Source organism: Orcinus orca, chromosome 11, assembly GCF_937001465.1.
Source record: "Orcinus orca chromosome 11, mOrcOrc1.1, whole genome shotgun sequence".
Classification (NCBI taxonomy): Eukaryota; Metazoa; Chordata; class Mammalia; order Artiodactyla; family Delphinidae; genus Orcinus; species Orcinus orca.
Window position 1 is genome coordinate 64,894,654 of NC_064569.1, and position 21,213 is coordinate 64,915,866.

Genomic DNA, 21,213 nt, shown 5'->3' on the forward strand with positions numbered 1-21,213 from the left:
TCATAAATAAAATTTTTGCTTTATAGTTTTATAAGAACTGAAAGTATTTTGGCCCAGCATAATTAAAGCTATTTTTAAACATAAAGCTTGATAATTAAGGAATAATGATGATCATAATATGATTAAGAGAACTCTCAAGATATATATGAACTTAAAAAAGTCTTTGTCTAAATGTATTGGGAACTACATAGAGTTTTTTTTCTAATCTGAAGCAAACATGTATATATATGTATGTACATACATATCATGTATGTCACATATACGGAATATATGTATACATATACACACATTATATATACTATGTCATAATGATATAAATGCAATTCATTTTCTATTGAGGTGGGGGTTTGATAAGCAGAGAACTTCTATTTTTTCTTCCCTGATGGTTGTAAATTCATTGTAAATCAGTTTCATAATGTTTTGGAGTGGGGTGGAGTAATAGTGTTTATCACCAACAAGTCTTGTGAAAGTTTATGATGTTTACAGGATCCCCTCTCGGTGGAAACTAAATGATAACGCAAGAAACAATATTACTTCACCTGATGAATGGATTAAAAATGCAGGGATATAGGCATGCTGAAAACTTTGATGTAACTGAAAGAACCACTTTGAAAATGCCCTTACTTCTGGCCCTCACACCCTCTCTTAACTTATTCTGTTTCATCTTCAACCACCATCTAGCTATCTGCTAGGTGGTAGCTAATGAACCTATAACTGTATCATATAAGGATATTTCTGGTTGCAAGCACTCAGGAGGCACAATTCTAAAGGAATGACTATTGGAAGTGACTCATGATTGATTAAGGAAAGATATTTGGGAACTAGGGAGGATGTTAATGTGTCACTTAAAATAAAACTCTTGTATATATAATAGCCTATTTCTCTATTTGCAGAGCTGAACATGTAAGACATTATATTGTACATGAATAAATTCAAGGATTATTATGTAGATTTTAAATTATACTATTTATGTTTGCTTTATTTTCACATATATGTGTGCAGCTTTTATTTACATATATTTACCTTTTCAATAGAACCATCCAGGATATGTGGCTTAACATTGAAAGCTGTGAATACTTCTTCTGCAAATTTAATGTGGAATCCAACAGAGACCAACTTCACTCATTACAAGATTTATATATCAAACGGAACATTTGCTAAAGAATATCTTATTTGGGGGATGGTGACTGAGCACACAGTTACAGATCTGACTCCTGGTAGAATATATAACATCACAGTACATAGAATGAGCGGCAATGTTGAAGGATCTGGCACATTTATCAGAGTTGTTGCAGGTATACAAATTCTTTTTGATATTTAAAAAATTTACATTTGTATTTCATATTATACTGTTCAAGATAAAATTTCAATGCATTTTTTGAAATTTGAAATTTTACAGTCTATAGGATAGTTCAGAGGGTAAAAATACTCATTTTACTGGGATATTCTGAGGATTTTTGAGATATGTAAGCTGTAAATTGCATAACATAGTATCTGGCACATAGTCAGTGCTCATTAAATGTAGCTAATACTATACATAGTTTCACATCAGATGAGAGGTCCAGCTAATGAAATTAGGTGGTTGATTTGGGGATCATCCGTTCTCCTAAAACCTTGTTCTTTGATATTCCACTATGTGCTATACACATGAAAAAGCATAGTCTTAGGGTGTGTGGAGAGTAATAAAGGATACAAGCATGGAAATACATATAGTATAAGTCAAATTAATAGGTGAAGCAGTGGAAGTGTTTAAGTCTTATTGTGGTTGCACAGAAAAGGGAATGATTACCTTCATAGAATGGATGGAAAAGGCTCTCTGGGGCTGCAAAAGGATAAGGAGTTTCCTAATCAGATTAGAGGGCATGTGGGGTGTGTGGAAAGGAGGACTCACAGAGAGAGGGAACAGTCTGTGCAAAATTATGGAGGTGTAAATGATACGGTGTATTTGTAGAACTTTAAGCAATTCAACATTGCAAGATTTTATTGTATTTATATGAGAAGAGAACAAAATCCTATTCTGAATAACTTAAAGCATCACTTTTATATCTGAATGAAGTTGTGAAACCTATTAATATTTAAAATTTTTCAAAAGAGAACAAGATTGCAGTAATAACTAATGAGATTACTCTTAAATGATCTTTAAGGCTATGGATCTGACAGATAACCCAAAGCAGACATATGATGATAACTCAGTCTATAGACATTTGTTATGTGGGTGTCACACTGTATTAGTTTCTTATTGGTGTTGTAACAAAGTGCCACAAGCATTGTGGCTTAAAATAACACAAATTGATTGTGTCAGAGTTCTGCAGGCCATAAGTCTGATATGACATGGTTCCCATCAGGCTAAAATCAAGATATTGTGAGGGCTGTGTTCCTTTCTGTAGGCTCTTTGATCATTCAGGTCGTTGCAGAATTCTGTTCCTTGTGGCTGTAGGACTGAGGTCACAATTTCCTTGCTGGCTGTCAGCTGAGATCTGATCCCCTTCTCGAGAACGTCTCACTCCTTGGCTTGTGATCTTCTTCCTCTATCTTCAGAGACAACAAAGGGAGGTTGTCTTGCAGTCAGGATTCAATTCTCTTTTTCCTTTTTTCCCCATTACTTCAGACTCCTCTTTCTCTTCTAAGGGCCTTGTAATTAGATTGGATCCACCTGGATAATCTAGGTTGCTCTCCCTGTTTTAAAAAGGTTCATAATCTTAATTCCATCTGCAAAGTCCCTTTTGCCATGTAATGTAACATTTTCACAGGTTCCAGGGTTTAGAATGTGGGCATCTTGGGAGCCCATTATTCTATGTGTCTTACATACTATTGTTCTCCTAAATGTATATATTGTTCTCCTAATGTATCACATATATATATATACACATATACATATATATATATATGATAATGCAAAGCAAGCAGAGTTCAGAAATCATACACCAACTTTACTCCTGGATTTGACGCTTGCTAGCTGAGTACTATTGGGCAAGTTACCTAGTAAAAGAGTTGATGATCTCTGAGATTCCTTATGGCTCTTCAACACTCTATTACACTTTATTTTTATATTATATATCAATATGTAAGGCACATCTTTATTTCTTAAAAAGCATGTGTGTTAAATGATGAATGTCTTTTTCTTCAGATTTTGCAGTAGGTAAAGTACACAATCAAACACATTAAAACTGGACTCACTGTAGAAGTTTTAGTCTATGGCAAGGTTTCTTAACCTCAGTACTATTGACATTTTGGGCTGGGTGATTCCGTCTTGTGGGGATCCGTACTTTTTAGGATGTTTAGGATCCTGTTAATTGTGACAATCAAATTTTTTTCTAGAAATCCCCAGAAGTCCAGAAATTGCCATAAGTTGGTAAAAATCACAACAGATGTATGGTAAGCACTGATCTGTATGGTTAGATAGAAAAATCAAATAGTCCACTGAGCAAAGGTTGAAAAAAGATACGATAAATAAAATGTTTTGCTTATGCACAAGTCAAGGAGACAGTGGGGTTAGTGTGAGTGACAGGATTCGCTCACTTAGATTGTGATCAGAGGAAAAAGTGAGCAAGGTAATGCCAATATCAGGAAAGTTTCATGGAAGATATTGAATAACAATGGCCATTTTAAAGAGAGCACTTTATGAAATAGCAGGAACTTGATGTTCTGGTTGGATTGTGTGGTTTAGGTGATGGTTTTGAGAGATTAGAGGTAGGTAATGGAGAGCTGTGATTTGGGAGGTGAGCTGATAAGAGGAAATGGGAAAGGGTGGTAATCTAGGTTTTCTGATGTACCTCTGGAGCAGAAAGAGATTTTACTGCCCTACTTTTTATAAAGGAGAGAGTGGTGATCATGGAGCAATGCTGGGCAGAGCACTGAGTGGATATGCGGAGGGAGCTAAAGCTAAGAAATGAAATGGCAGTAATGCATGGTTTTACTAAGAGATGACCAGGGTTTATAGGGAAAGATAGCAGAATGAACAATAGCTTTAATTATAGCTTGCATTTACTAAGATTTTGCTATGTTCAAACCACTCTTCTAAGCACTTTACATGTGTTAACTTATTTTATTCCCACAACAGTGTGTGGGATAGGAGGATTATTATCTTCAGGTTGATGAGGCCAGAGAGAAATAGAGAGGTTAAGAGTTTTGCCTAAATTCTTAATTTATGTGGCAAAGCTAGGAGTTGAACCTAGTTATCCAGTTATAGGACCTGTGACCAGTGCCTTACTAAAAATTGATTTTTTTAGACACTTGTGGCACCTAATATGATGCTGACTTATTAGAGGATGTTTATTTTACTATACCTAGCCCATTTCCAAAGAGGGAAGAAGCTACAGGAACTTGATAAATGTTGCCTTGACATAAGGACATATTTGGATGGAGTCCCCTAAAGTTAAATTGGAGGTCACTTCAACTAATAATCTTAGACTTTAAAGGAGAATTATAGATCATCCTATTAATGCTTGAATCCTTTCTAAAATGTTAATACATTTAGGATTTTTCAACATGCTATTATTCACAAGCCACTTTGTGAAGGTTAGAGGGACGCAAAGTTATCGAGGTGATTAAACCTTGAGCTCTGAAGCTATTGCTCCTGGGTCCAAATCCTGGCTCTACTATTTACCTATTTGCTTTGAGACCTTGGTGAAGTTACTTAAATGCTTTGTTCCTCAGTTTTCTCATTTTTAAATGACAATAATCATAGTATCTCCTTATGATTTGTTACAGCTGTTACATAAAACAATGAGTGAAAAAGCTTAGTGCAGTGCATAGTGTATCATAAACTTGATATGAGTTACTTCTTAATATTCTACATGTCTGATATCTCCTCAGTCAGAACATATATTATACCCAACCTGTGATAAATCATGAAAAGGCTTAAATGTGATATTGAAAGCATATCATATATAGTGTTGGTACATATGAATTATAAATAAAAGTTAATAATAATGGTGATGGGACTTTTAAGTCTTCACATTTTATTTAAAATATCTGTCCATTGTAGGCTTTGTTTCCTTGGTACTGTTCTGATAGGTTTGTTTGACTCTTTTGTGGGTATTCTGAAGTATGTAACATTTTGGTCTCATTTTGTATACACTCTTTAAAGAATCACAATCTACTGAGGAACTCCCTAAGAAGCTTGCTTTTCCATTTTGAATCTCTTCTTACTCTCTGTCTCAAAGGTTAATCCACCATAGTTTGTATCAGAACTTTGTATGTGAGGTCCTTTTAACTCTTTTGAGCTCTTTTCCTGTATAGACATCATAGGATCATACTTCTGTTTTTTTCTCAGTTTCTCGAAATGCAGTTGAAGTAAATTCACTGAAAAGCCAAGGAGAAAAGTTGAGAGATGTTTTAGAGCTGCACTGTCCAGTAGACAGTGATTAGCAACACGTGACTGTTGAGCCTTGAAATAGGACTAGTCCAAATTCAGATGTGCTCTAAGTGCCAAAGACACATGGCATTTCAAAGACTTCGTATGAAAAAAAAGTGATAGCATTATCTCATTAATAATTTCATATTGATTATGTGTAAAATGATGTTTTTGATATGTTGTGTTAGATAAAATGTATTATTAAAATTAATTTTACATGTTTCTTTTTACTTGTTTAATGTGGCTTACATTGTATTTTTATCTAACAGTGTTGCTTAAGTATGAATCACAAGACACATACTTAAGCCTATTTAGGGCTCTGAGCTACCCTGAAATAAAAGAAGATGTTTAACTTAGAAAAGGAATTATTTAACAGAATGGTTTGATCATAAGACATGTATTCAATTCTAGGGATTTAGGGTACTAAGGATTAATTTTTGGAAAATTCCGGTCTAAAAAAACTGACTAGGCCTAGAATTCCTCTTGCTAGCCCTAATTAAATTGAACATTATGTGATTTTTTTCTTTTAGAACTCAAAATCCACCTCATGATCTGATTTTTGTTGGTTAATAACAATTAGATTGAGAGTGATATTTTTGCTTCATATTTTCCTACCTTTTCAGAGATTAAATTCCGTGGAGTGCAAATCATGTACTTGTTATGGACTCTGTTTCAGTTAATTGAATCTTCCAGTTCATATTCAGGAAGCTACACTCTTTCACAATGACTTAAGCATTTCTTCATCTCTACTACCTTTTCCTGAGGGCAAGCCTCCCTCCTCTCTGCTCAGACTACCTACCACAAAATCCTACTAATTGGCCTCGTGCTGCCACTTTTGCTTCTGTCCAATTCATAGCCCATATTCTAAAGTAATCTTTTTAAAATTAAAAAAAAGTCAGATTGTTTTTCTGCTTAAAATTTTTCAATGTTTTCCATTGCATTTAGGGGAAAAAAATCTAAAATGTTTATTGTGGCCTACATGATCATGAGACTGTTCTTTTTTCTTAAATGATCCCACAACGCAGGCTGGTTTTCTCAGTCATTTTACATTCTGTCCATTTCCAGGGCTTCTATTAACTTTGCTTTGAAAGGACTTTACCAAACTGTCCTGAAGCTTCCAGGCCTTCCCTTTTTATCAGATTGGCAAATTTCCAGACAAATATATTCTTCCTCCTCTTGGTGAGACACACTTCATCCTTGGCCAAGGGTTCTTCAGTGTGTAATCTTAAGCCACAGTCTAGGAAACTGCATCCTATCTCCCCACCATCTCAGTAAACAGCCCTTCACTTCTGTCTTCATTTTTCTTCCAAAGTCTCATCCCAGCTCTTTTTCTAGTTTCTTGCCTAAGACGTCGTAAATGTTAGTTACTTTTTAGGACTCTTGAAGAGATAGTATCAGCCCTTACATAAACCAGTAAGTGTGAGTAGTGGTCGGACTTCTGTCATGTTAGACTTTTGTCCATTTTAAAGTGGGCTGGCCAGGAGAATCAAGCTCTTTTCTCTCAAGCCTGAAAATACAGAAGACATAGGTCTGTGTGCAGAATCATCCAGGAAAAATGCCAGCAGCTATGTACAACAAAGAAATTCTACCCATCACACACTGGGTATTTCTCTGATCTTTCACCTTAGGTTTGCAGCATTTCTAAAGAGGTATTACAAAACTGTAGTGCTCACTGAATGGACAACTTGGAGATGATGCCAAGAGAATGTTTGTTTCTTTGAGGATGTCATGTGAAAATTAATTGATCAATATTAGCTTTGGCCACTAGGGAGACAGTTGTATTATAAGGATTAAAGGAACTTTTCAATGAACATTTTGGTACGTGACTCTTTTTGAAAGGAGTTAAGGAAAACCATTCTAAAAGTGTATCCCCCCCAAAAATACTAGGAAACTGACCTGTTATCTATTTTATGCAATGTGCCCTATCAGATTTGTTAGGAAATGTACACTTTATTTTTTTTAATATATCGATTTCCAAATCATCTCTGGTGGCGGGGTGGGGGTGGGGGTGGGGGGCGGGAGTGCTTAAAATGATAAATGGAGTTCAGTGACTAATTCCAGACTACTTTATTTTGGAAATAGTGTTAGATTGGATCTGTATCAGGATGTTTTTCACATGCTTGGCTTCATAATCTCTGTCCCTCCCCGTATATTGTTTGGAATCTGCACTAAAGATAAGAAGAGTACAAATCTGACTCATTGGCAATCAATCCAAAGAACTTTACATAGAAAACTCCCTTCAAGTAGGTACAGGCAGCATAAACAAAACTTTGGAAACAGTGGAAGCAAAGGTAGAAAAAATATGGTTGAAATGGCTAGGACACTTACTACTTACTGTTTAAAAACTATCTTTTTTTCATTTCCAATATGAAATTTTGGCAGATTTTGATATTTTTTGGGTATTTATTTCAGTTTGATAAATATCCAGGTAATTGGATCGTAGTTTGTACTTATCTTTAAAATGATTCAGTTTTTCAATTAGAGCATAAGCTTTAAAAAAACTAGTCAACCAAAAGATTTCAGCAGGTAAGGAATATCCCAGAAATAGATATATGAATTGATGTATCATTTTTGATAATTAAGCTTAGAAACTAGCTAATTTTAAAGATATACATGCCTAACACCTACATAGAGCTAGAGATAATTTAAAGGATCTGATGCTTTCTGACAATTTGGTTATTTTGAAACCTGGCCCTTAGACTATTGATTTTCCTTTTTTCTTTGAAGGTTTAGGAGAATAACTATTTTAAACCTCTGTTTTTCAATATCAGAACCGGAAAAACCTGAGAAACTTAAAGCCTTCAATATTTCTGCACATTCCTTTTCTCTGCACTGGAGCCAACCCTCTGGCCATGTGGATGGGTTTCACGTGGATCTTGTTCCTGACAGTGGCTTTGTTACTATCAAAGATCTTGGAGGTGGAGAATATCAGGTATCGTTTTCATTATCGTACTTGCCAAACTAACTTGTATTTATATTTGGTCCAAATAGGAAAGTTCTTTATGAAACTCATCCACCATGAAAACTTACTCCTTTGAGACTTTTTAAAAGCATAAGATGAAGACAAAAACACAGATGCCGAATTGATGAGTTTAAGTTTCAGCACTGGTGGACTATTACCTTAGTAACGTCTGTGTCTCTTTTTTTAAGTCTACCCTGAACCTACAGCCAACGATCCAAGGGTTCATGAATAGTTTAACAATGAAAGGGCAGAGCTATTGAGTAATCCACGCTCATTAATTGTGCACTTGCCAGGAGGATCTGTCTTTAAATCATTAATGCAGGCAACATTTCTCTCTAGAGCCATCAATGTGATTCCACTGCCTGAAAAATGTAATAATGATGGATTTTCTTATGATTTTTCTTTTACTTTTTATTGGAACTTCAGAGACACAGGTATTTTGTACACACTCTTAAATACCAGGGCTAAGCAATGGACTGTAATTTTCTTAAGACTCTTAAATAGTTGTTTCTTGTGACAATGAACTAGGATAGATAGAAATACTGATTTAGTCTTTGATAATGCAGTATGTTTTAAGTTTTTGTTATCTGTTATTTGGTAAATAGTTATGTGATATAACAAATTTATATTTTACAGTGATAGGAAATATATTGTGATATCTTAAATAGCTCAGAGTTATGTAGTGAAGTGTTACTTTGTTTTATTGATTGTGATAGATTTATGGTTTTAACTTACTTGCTTTTCAGAATTTTAACACAATCACTTGCTTTTGGTGTTCCAGGTTGATGTTTCTAATGCTGTTCCTGGTACGCGGTATGATGTAACCATCTCTTCCATTTCTGCTACAACATACAGCTTACCTGTTAGTAGAACAGTGACAACGAATGTGACAAGTAAGTATATGTTTTCCTTTTTTTTTTTTTACAAAGTATTTGGAACCATTATAAATCTGTTGGATGGAAATATTTACATTGGCGATATGTGCACTGTATGCATGAGAACAGTTTAGTAATTAAAGCAAAATGGAAACTTAAGAAAGTGATCTGTTTAGAACCTGAGTTCTACTAGTTATCTTCCATTACTTTCAAAGAGCAAAGATAATTTTTCTATACTTGTTAGTGAAATGGATCAGAAACACTGTTAATGGTAATATTTAAATAATACAGAGCCGTGAAAATAAACTCACTATAGTTGCTCTGAAAGAGTTATTCAGTTTGTAATACTGGTTCTTGTTTTCTTAGTGTTTGTGTATAAGCCTTGCATCAAGTAAGTTTTTTTAAAAAATGATTTGGCATTAAAAGTATATTTGGCATGTAGTATTTAGTAGCATTCCATTTTTTACATTCTTATAAAAGACTATTTTTGGTATTCCCCAAAGCATTTAATCTTTTTTTTTTCTTGTGGTAGCAAAGCTCTAGGGAGGGTAAACTTACACTTATGAGACCATTAGTCTTTGGGAACTTCAGAAGTCTACAATTTGTAGATATTTTTCTTACATATGATTGTGAAAATACAATAATAATTGTTTGACCTTATAACAACATGAATTTTTTCAAAAAAATAGAACCAGGGCCTCCAGTCTTCCTAGCAGGGGAACGAGTCGGATCTGCTGGGATTCTTCTGTCTTGGAATACACCACCTAATCCGAATGGAAGGATTATATCTTACGTGGTAAAATATAAGGAAGTTTGTCCATGGATGCAAGCAGCGTATACACAAGTTAGAGCAAAGCCAGACAGTCTAGAAGTTCTTCTTACTAATCTTAAACCTGGAACAACATATGAAATCAAGGTAATTATTTTGTAAATAGTTAGTATTAGAATATTCATTCATTTTAAAAGTGAAGGAGCTTTATCCCACCAGGTCAAGCCTTTGCAGCAAGTGACTGAAGAAGGATCATCTGAGTCTTGGCCTCATTGCCCATCTGGGCTTTTAAAACTTGAACAAATTTTATAATCTCTTTTCATTTTTATGTGTATTTATATAATTTATTTTTCTTATTGATATTGAACCTACTGACAGTCAGCTCTTTATCATTTATCCTCTGGACAAATCAAAGTTTTATTATTTCAGATTCTGTTTAATTACAGAGTGTAAAGCTTGAATGTAATTCTTTTGGTCTGTTCTAGGTTGCTGCTGAAAACAGTGCTGGCATTGGAGTGTTTAGTGACCCATTTCTCTTCCAAACTGCAGAAAGTGGTAATTTTCCTAAATCATTTATTCTGAATTAGCTTTGTTATGAGTTTTTGTCATTGAAAATAAATAGGGATATAAACAAAATCCGGCACTAAAATGCATAAAATTTTCAACAACATGGCCCTTCAATTACTTTTAGAGTCTTCTTGGATAGTAAGTTTACTCATTAAAATGTATATTGTTCTTTCTGATTATAAAAACACTAAGTGTTATCTTAGAAAACTTTGAAAAAAACAGAAATTAAAAAAACCCTAAATGAAAGTTATCCATGGCCCTGTTATATAAAAAATGCTGTTACCCTTTTGGTCCATTTCTGGCTGATCCTTTTTTTCCCAATGAATATATGTCTTTGTGACTATATATTAGTAAAAGTAGGCTTGTGCCATTTATGCAAGTTTATAGCCTGCCTTTTCCTCTTAACATCAAATCATAAGTATTATTATGACATTAGACTTTTGGAAATACAGATTATAATGGTTATCATATTACTCCATAACATGCAATCATTACCAAACCAATTTAAGCTACCTCCATTCTCCCAATGGCTGAGAGGAAAAACGTGATATCATCCTGATTCCTCTCTCTCATAGTATACTGTAATCTATCAACAAACACTGCCAACATTATATCAAAATATATTCTGAATCTCACCCCTATTGTTAATCACCCTATGTAATCCATTATCATTTCTCGCCTGAACAATCGAAAGTCTCCTCACTGGTTTTCCTGTTTCCAGCTTACCTACCTATAGTTTACTCTATCGACAAGAGCTACATAATCTTTTGAGAGAGAAGCTAGACTATGTTACTTCTCTCCTCGTAAGATGGCTCCTGTCTTATTCAGAGCAAGAACCTAAGTCCTTCCCATGAGCTACAGTGCTCTGTATGCTCTTTCCCCTCTCTGACTTCATCTCTTACCTTTCTCCTCTCCCTCTGTCTACTCCAGCCATACTGATCTTCCATCTTAGGGTCTTTTCTCTTGCTATTCCCTCTGCCTGGAATACTCTTTCACTAAATATCTGTAGAACTCTCTCCCCAGTTGATCCAGATCTCACTTTACCTTTCCTGACTACACCTTCTAAAATAGCCCCTGTTTCCTTCTGTCCATCTTTATTTCCAATAGATTTATTTTTCTCCATTGGACAAGCCTGACATGTAACACATTTACTTGCTTACTTTTTATTGTATGTGTTAGCCTAGTAGAACATAAGCTTTGTGATGAAAATAAGTTGTTATGGAATGGAGGTAATTTTATTTATTTAGTAATTCAGTTGTTTATTTATAATAGCAAACAGTCAGAACCAATAAATAGAAAAATGGCACAAAGAATGGCATCTCCAATCAATAGCAAATATTTTCTGTGGAGCTTATATTCTAGTGGGCTAAGATAAGTAAATGAGTTACTAAGTAATATACTAGATTGGTGAGAAGTGCTATAAAAACAATTTCTGTAATTTTGTGCAACTATAAATGTTCTGTATAAAGATACAGATAAAGATAAAAATATCCAGTGGTTCACTGCCAAAGGGTTACATTGAAATGGGCCCTGTATATCTAGAGGGGATTATGCAATTATAATGTTAAAAGAAACATGTGCCAAGCTTTATGGCCCAGTTTTTATTTGAGACCCTATCAAGAGAAGCATGTGAATACATGTTCTATGCCATAGAAAGAATTAAGAGAAAATTCTAGAGTTTATTTAAGATTAGAAATTAATGATTCATGAGGTCTTTTTCCTATTGATATTGAACCTACTGACATTCAGATTATTAGCACAACTAAAAATTGAGAAAATTATTATTTTAAATTAAATGTTCACTAGGATATAAAAGAAAAATTGATTATGTTTTTAGCTTCAGGGAAAATAATTGGAATAATTTTTGAATGACTTAGCAAATAGTTTATTCTTTTTTTAAAACTGTCATCTTGATACAGTTTCTGATAAAGCCTGGTACATGCAGATTATGATTTCAACTTGACAGTATTTTGAACTTTATATATTTTATACTCTACTAATTGATGTAATTTCTGGAGTTATTTTCTCTCTTGGCAAATTATGATTGGGACAGACTAACACTCTAGGATGGCGTGAAAATAATACCGGAACAGAAGTTTTACTCTGTTTCTGACTTGCTGTGTTTTCTTGGGGAAATTACATAATCACATAATCAGTCTTGCCTTATCTTTTGTTTTAAAAAAAAAAAAATGTTATGTGGTAAAAATATAAACCTAAATTTAGTTAGATCAGTTATGTCCAAGTTTTCCCCCAAGGACTCCTTTTTATTATTTATGCTACACAGAACTAAATTTAAGGAAAATTTCTGTGGAATAATAAATTGCATTTATTATTATTAAACCAAATTTCTTTCTCCATGAATAAAAATACTCGTAAAGTATAAAGTTAACCCATTATACCATACTGAGCTGATATCACATCCACAAGCACAGAAATCTCAACTTTCTTACTTCTCACACAGCATTGTTTCAGACAAATGTAGAATTTTAGCTTTAAAATATTAGAAATATCTCTTGTACCTTCATTTCTAACTTGATGGATCCTTGGAAATGTAGAAGATTCTTTTAAAAGTCTCTATATTTGATTTAGAAAGGTTTTTTGTTTTTTTTCTGGCTCAAGAAAATGTATGTTTTGTATAGTATACACTTTGAAAAGTTTTAATTAGTTTCACATACTTATATATTTACGCAAGTCACTTATTTAGCTATGCCCTCAAAGTGTGTGGAAGACTTATCTGAAAGGTGAAGTGATTTATAAACAGAATTTTTTGGTGCTTTAGTGTCAGATCTTTACTTGGACCAAGATGGATAAATTCACTATAAAAATCAAAAGATGATGGGATTTCGGTACCTAAAAATCCAGAAGTAGAAGTTAGAATATTTAAAGTAGGGGAAGACCTGTCAGCTACAGAAAACAGCCCAAATTAGTCTTCAGACACCATGAAGTCACAAAAGGAAAACACACAGATTTTACTGAGGCAAAAATAATGTAATTTTAAGTGAATAAAAATAACCTCTTTTTCACTAAATGTTGTTTAACAGATTTAATTAATTTTTATCTAATATATTTTGTGTACTTTAAAAGATATTTTGAAATCATGTTTTGGAATGTAATAAAGGTTTGGTTACCTTGTAAATTCAAATTTCTCTGCACTTGGGCAGTTCCTCATGATTGTTGTTAAGGCCGATTTGGAAATGTGCCAGCTTGTATGCAGTCTGTTATTGATATATATTTCAGGCATTCTTATAAAATTTGCATACTTTAGACTGTCCTTCTTAAGCTTTAATTCCATTGATCAGTTTCTGTTGAAGAAAAAAATTTCTATCCATTATGACATCCATTATTAATGATTAATCATCTTCCCAAATTGTTGTATTTTACTTTCTTCCATTAAAATGCAGCTGTTGTTAAGTTTCTTAATTTCTGTTGAACTCATATCATCCACATACAGCTCTCCTGCCCAGGACCTAACTTTCTTATATATTTTATATGGCTTTCATTTACAAATCACATTTTGGTATTCTTCTCTACAATGTATACCTAAACTCTGGTTGTTTGATTTCTCAATGCTAGGCACTTCTACTATCATTTATATTGTTTTACCCCAAACATCTTGTTTTGTTTTTATTTCTTTCAATAGTGACTTGTCATGGTTGTTCTATATTCTAAAGGACCTTAATTATTTACTCGGTCAATTTTGCATAATTAACCTTGAATTAATAAGTATCATTTTTCTTCACTCTGGCCTCATGTTTATCTCATTCCAACTAAGATAGCATATAGCTTATTATTATGCAGATTATTAATAATTAATAACAAAGTATCATGAATTCTGATGAAAGTTGATTTGGAGGGTGTATGAAAGTCAAAATATAATAACCACAATCAATTGGGTGGTATCCATTTCATATTAGACACTAAATATTTACATACATTCTAGAAATGTGCTTTTTGGTGCAAATGGTTATATAACTGTTTGAATTTGCCACTTCTTCATTATATAAGGAATTTACGTAATTCCAAAGTATTTCAGAAAGTAAGATATTCATTATTCAAATTTCTATAACCACAAACAACTGTTGACTGAATATTTTTTCAGACTTATTTGAAATAGTTTATTGATGGATGTATTGGCCAAATAATCCTGAAGTAAAGCTTGTGTGCCTCTTAAACACAGCTCTATGGGCCCAATTTCCAGTTCTTTATTTTAGGCAAAAGTCAATTCAAAAAGTATACTCAAGTATATATTTCAAAAAGTATACCCAAGTAGATTTTATACAATGTATTATACATTTAATTTCATATAACATGGGAAACGTAACATCCCAAAGTTATATAAATGCCATTCTAAGTTTTATAACAATGTTTTTCCTCTCCTTCAATCCCTCTCACTTCCCCAGCTCCAGGAAAAGTGGTGAATCTCACAGTCGAAGCCTTTAACTATTCAGCAGTAAGCCTGATTTGGTATTTACCTCGGCAACCAAATGGCAAAATTACCAGCTTCAAGATTAGCGTCAAACATGCCAGAAGTGGGATAGTAGTGAAAGATGTTTCAATCAGAGTAGAGGACATTTTGCCCGGGAAATTGCCAGAATGTATTGTAAGTATCATGGAACATTTTCTATGTCTCAAAAATTTTAGGTAAATTACATCTTGAAGTTTTGGTAAAATTTCCATTTTACCAAAATGATTCTTAGCTATTTGATTACTTATAGTATCATATGATATACAATTGGCTATAGTCAAGGCAGAATAAGAGAAAGGTTTGAGAATTCAGCAGTGAGAAGTCAGATCACTTAGGGAGCTCTGGAAAGACTACATTATAGGCATGGCATTTGTGATAGGCCTTGGAGTAAGGATAGGTGGAGATTATGTGGAGGTAGAGGATATTTTATAAGCCCTGAAGTAGGAAATCATAGGATATCACTGGAAAAAAGATAATACTTCCGTGTGACAGGAGAGGAGGGGAGGGGAGTAGTCAAGGTTAAGTTTGTGGAAGTAGATTGTTTTTGTTGTGTATATCTTTAGTGAAGAATTTGTTACTACTCTAGTCATAGATGGGAAATCCCTGGAAGTACTGTAATAATGCTTTTTTAAAGTTAATTTTGGTTATCTTTGTGATATTATTGATGAGAAAACAACCAAAATTACTTGTCTTTTAATGCTTTAAGTTGTAGAAGTCACAAAATATTTTTTTAATTTGGATATCTAATACACATAAACACATATACACATGTACCCATATACACACAAACACATGTTCTATTAGCTTTGTCTTGAATACCGTTGCAGAAAAAAATGATCATAACGGTAAGAAAGTGACGTTATGTTTGAAATTTCACAATAGGGAAAACATTTCATCTCTTTGGCTCTTGCATTTTTAATATGAATTTTAAAAATTCTTAATAATGATTTTGCTATGGTTGTACCTTTACTCAAAGCCACATGAAATCCTACTTATAAGAAAGATTAAGGTGTAAAGAATGCAGTAAATACATTCTGTTCTAAAACTGTGGACAATGGTATTGATGGTATAACTCTAGACGGTAAGTGGGTATAATTAAAATCTAGCAGATTTGTCTGTAGCTCTAATGGGTAAGTGAATCTGTTAAACTCTTACCCAATCATACACATACACACACAAATTAGGAATAATATTTGTAGTATAAAGAAAAAATGAATTACCCTTATCATCACCATCAAGTGATACCACATTATTTTCCCATTGATGTTTATGTTATTCACTAGGAGAGTAATGAATCCTTTTTATGGAGTACAACCAGCCCTTCTCCAACCCTCGGGAGAGTGACGCCTCCATCACGTACCACCTACCCATCGAGCATGTTGCCCGGGAGGAAGATTAGCTCTGTGTGGAAAGAGCCTATCAGTTTTGTAGTGACACATTTGAGACCTTATACGACGTATCTTTTTGAAGTTTCTGCTGTTACAACTGAAGCAGGTTATATTGATAGTACGATTGTCAGAACACCAGAATCAGGTATGGTTGCTTTCTTTCTTTTTTTTCTTTGGTAGGAAAAGAAGTTAAATTATTCATAGAATAACCTTTCATTTTTTTCATGTAGATATTTTTGTTAAAACCTTCCTTCCCTTTCAATAACTTTTTTTTGCCCTAATAACAGATAATAGGTATCCCTTCTGGAGCATCTTCACTTTCAATACTCTTTTATGATACTAATATAAGCATCTAAAATGAGAAAGGAGATTTCAGAGAAGAGACTCCTGAACTAATAACCTTGATCCTAAGATCAGCTTTTATCATTCTGTGACCCCAGCAATTTTTCATAATCATCCTGTCCTTCATCTTCTATAGTCATGTGTAGATGACTTCTCTCACTGATATTGCTATTGCCAGATGTGGAGATAACACCTGCAGTAGCAGAAATATCATGCGATTAACATTCAGCATCAGATAAAAACAGTAGTTAAAAAATACCTACCTGTATCCTCTTTGTATTTCAGTTTCCTTTTGTGAAAAATGGAGACAGTAATAGTATCTTCCTTATGGAGATGGTGTTAGTACTAAATGAGTATGATTAGATATTATTATTACTACTAAATTCTAAGAGTACATATTTCTAGGTATGGTATTTATATATTTAATTATGATAATATGTCAGCGTCCATATATACACATATATATAGACACACACATCTAAACATACTACATAATGCCATACTAAATATATAGTATCAGAAATTCAGTTGGATTGATGGTTTTTAAGTCTACTGGAAATTATTACTTGTAGGGTAATTTCACTAAAGCATAGTATTTTTTTCTGATTACATAGGTATCGTTTAAGTACATGTAAATTTGAAGATTTTTCTTGAATTAAACATCTTTGAATCAGACCATTTCCTCTTCTATACTCCTTACTTCTTTTCATACAAAAAAAGAAAGAATTTCATGAAGGTCACACAAAGTGAAATTTGATAGACAAGAATTTTGTTTTTAAAAATATTTGGGGCTTCCCTGGTGGCGCAGTGGTTGAGAGTCCGCCTGCCGATGCAGGGGACACGGGTTCGTGCCCCGGTCTGTGAAGATCCCACATGCCGCGGAGCGGCTGGGCCCATGAGCCATGGCCGCTGAGCCTGCGCGTCCGGAGCCTGTGCTCCACAACGGGAGAGGCCACAACAGTGAGAGGCCCACGTACCGCAAAAAAAAAAAAAAAAAAAAAAATATTTGGAATGTTTCATTTCAATTAAAAGAAAGTGTTTTTTTTAATATAGAAAAAGACTTTTTAAATATCTATGAAAAAGACTATGAAAAAGACTTTTTAAATATCATTATTATTTTTATATGTTACCAATGTTACATTCGAATATAGGTTATAAATTTCCTCTCAGAACCAAATACAGATATTGATATAAAAAGTAAAATCACTGCCAACAGATTCTGAAGGTTGAGTTATTTCTTTGCCCCTTCTACCTGTGTACACCAGAGGGAGAGCTTTTATCAAGCCAGATGCCCAGGGCATGTTGAATGCAATACGTATAAATGCTTCTAGACAATGTAACTGTACAATGAACTATATAGGAATAAAACACCCTGTGCAATAATATACAGCATTAAATAAAAATAGTAATTGTTGCAAATAAGGAGTTTATCTAATGGTCCACCACTTATTCAAATTCTTCAATTATAGCCTATTTTTTCTTTTTGTAGGTTGAAAAAACAAACACTTTACTGTGTGACCTTTTTTTTCTCTGATTTTGTGTTTTATTTTGTGTATTTAATAAGGTGCTTTTAAATTTTATATATATATCTATTATTCATTATTTTTCTGTAATCATTTTAGTGCCTGAAGGACCACCACAAAACTGTGTAACAAGTAACATTACAGGAAAGTCCTTTTCAGTTTCATGGAACCCACCAACTACAGTTACAGGAAAATTTAGTTACAGAGTTGAATTATATGGACCATCAGGTAAGTCTTAATCAGTTTTGTGTTTACCTTTTGGAGTAAGAATTATATAAAATATGTTACTATGATCAAACTTTTAAAAAGTATTTAACTGTTTTTAAAAGACCCTATAGTTGAAGCAAACAGTAAAAAAGTAATAAGGAAGTGAGGCTCTTTGAACTTTTTGTTTAAAATCATAAATAAGTATAAGGAGGGTAAAACATTGCCCATGTTCCATATTTCATGACAAGGAGCTGAAAGAACAAAGGATAACCCCTCAAGAAGAGAAGTTTTAGAAGAGATACATGTCTTCACATATTTGAACAGGAGGACCTTGACTTACTCTGATTGCAAATATATGAAGAACAATGGGCTTTGGTTATATTAAATCAGATTTCTGCTTAGAAGAAAGAAACTGTTTCTAATAATTGGCTCACTAAAAGTAATATGGGCAACTTCATAATGTAGCGAGTTCATCATCTTTCTGAGCAAGGAGGAGCTGGACATCCACTTGTCAAATATTTTAAGGGGTTCAAAAACTATATTAGTAGAAGTTGATTAAGTAAACTCTACAATTCTTTCATAATCTGCATTCTATGGTTCTATGAAATAAGTTTATTTCAGATAGTAATGAAATAACATAAACTCACATATTATCATTTATTTGGAAGAGTGGAAAAATCGTCAAATGTCCAAATTATTCATTTGGGAACTTCTAGGAATCTATCCTGAAACACATGAGTAAACTTTATTTCTCATCCCTGAGTACCTTATGCTCCTAAAATTCTGAAATATTTGCATGCCTAAAGATATGGTAGTCTGTTTTTCCCCCTCCCTCCTCAGTACATAGACACACATGGATACCCAGACATAACTTTTCTATCAGTACTATTTTACAAAATTTTGACAAAGTACTCTTATATCTGTGAGGCTGGTAAGTCAAGAGAATGTATTTAGTAACTATCGAATTTAGCAAACTGGAAGTCATTAGCGATCTTATCAAGAGCAGTTATGGTGGAGTATGTGGGGTAAATGCCTGCTTGGAGTAGACTGAAGAGAGAATGGGAGAAGAGAATTGGAACAGTGGGTAATGGACAGCTCTTGAGTTCTGCTGCAAAGTGAAGCAGTGAATGGAAGTGGGTAGAGGGGGTGAGGGGTGAGCAGCATCGACAGGTTTTCTTTTCAGAGGGAACAAGCAAAGCATGTTTGTTTGCTGATGGGAATAAATTTAAAAAAGGATATGTTGATGATATAAGAAAGGCAGGAATTATTGGAAAGATATCTTTGTGTAGGCAGAAAATGGGATCTTTTGCTCAAATGTAGGGATTAGTTTGAATAAGAATCCAGATGGTTTATCCATTGTAACAGGTTATAAGGCAGAGTCTGTGGGTGCAGATGCTGTACATAGGTAGTTGCATTGGTGGGAGTATGTGGCACATGTCTTCTGAATGATTAATTTTTCCAGCTAATCAACTGGGAAGAAAAAGTGTAAATAGTCACCTAGAAGAGTAGAGAGTGACTGTACTACTGAAGTTAGGTAAGGTGCTGAGTACCATTTAGGGCTCATTTGAAGTGTGGTAATGAATAAAGTGATATCAGTCAGAGTGGATTTGTGTTTTTCTCCAGTTCCCTTCAACAAGAGAGGGCTTATGTAAGGCAGTGATTATTACTGACAATGGATAAAGAGTAGACATCAAGTGGTGAGGAACCAAACAAAATAAAGTAGGTGGTAAGATCAATGGATTGGAGGTCCCAAAGAAATGTTGGTTCTGGCTTCTAGAGTAGTGATCAGGAGACAGGAAGTGTGGTCAGAGACAGCTGCATGAAATTGAGATAATTTAGGATTTGCAGTTATTGGTAATAGCCATGTCTATTATGACTGTGAGGGAGTGACTGAGATCAGGTGGAGGACTAGATTATTTAAGGAGAGCTTGAAGTAGTTTAAGGATGATCTCTAAGGATATTGAAATCACCGCAAATTAAGATGGTAGCATTGAAGAAAATGCCATTGAAGCAGGAGCTAAACCATCCAGAATGAGAGTGTGTGACCCTGGGGTCCACAGATCACTACAACAATGAGAGTCAGTGGATGTCACCGATGACATGAGAGCTGAAGCTGTGGGCTTTTCTAAGGAGGAGCTACAATTGTCTAAGAGCAAAGAGGAGCAAGGAGAACACATACCACACCTGACCGCCTAGTCGCTTGAGGGCTGCGGGGAAAAATCAGTCACCACCATTCAGGGTGGCTGTAGGGAACGGAAGCAGTGGTCTCAGGGGAGAGCTAGGTTTCAGTTAGAGCAAGAAGGGGAAAAAACGATTCAGAGATAAAGTTGAGGATTTAAGGAATTTTGATGATGGCCCAGTTAAGAAATTTTGCTCAGAAGCTAAGCTACAGAAATTTTCTAAATATATCTTTTTATAGAAGATAGTGAGAATATTTAGCATTTTAATTGAATGAATTTGAGTATCAAACACTGTCACTGTTTTTATATTGGTAAAACCTAATGTGTTCATTTTAACTATGTCAAAAAATAACACTATGGTCCAATAGGGCTTTATATAAAAGTAATTTTAAATACTGCAAGATTTTCATTTTTTTTTCCATTTTAAATAAATGGACACCAGTGTGACACTAAGCTAAATGTTTAAGATATATTCACTTTTAAAATTGTAATAGTGAATGTTAGTGCATAGGTTAACACTTTAATTGCTCTATACTTAAATGTAAGAATGATTACATGCTTGAAGAGTAAATAATCCAC

The 21,213-nt window shown here is 33.9% G+C and overlaps 1 protein-coding gene across 1 annotated transcript in view; it reads left to right on the forward strand.

Annotated features, from left to right (window-relative positions):
- The first annotated feature begins 8,587 nt into the window (after positions 1 to 8,587).
- Positions 8,588 to 21,213, forward strand: part of PTPRQ (protein tyrosine phosphatase receptor type Q) — a 197,347-nt gene continuing 184,721 nt past the window's right edge. The window contains exons 1-7 of the mRNA XM_004280590.3: positions 8,588 to 8,752; positions 9,100 to 9,211; positions 9,883 to 10,109; positions 10,448 to 10,517; positions 14,930 to 15,129; positions 16,278 to 16,527; positions 18,347 to 18,475. Coding sequence (XP_004280638.2) covers positions 8,696 to 8,752; positions 9,100 to 9,211; positions 9,883 to 10,109; positions 10,448 to 10,517; positions 14,930 to 15,129; positions 16,278 to 16,527; positions 18,347 to 18,475 — 1,045 coding nt within the window. The 5' untranslated portion in view covers positions 8,588 to 8,695. The remainder of the gene's footprint in view (positions 8,753 to 9,099; positions 9,212 to 9,882; positions 10,110 to 10,447; positions 10,518 to 14,929; positions 15,130 to 16,277; positions 16,528 to 18,346; positions 18,476 to 21,213) is intronic.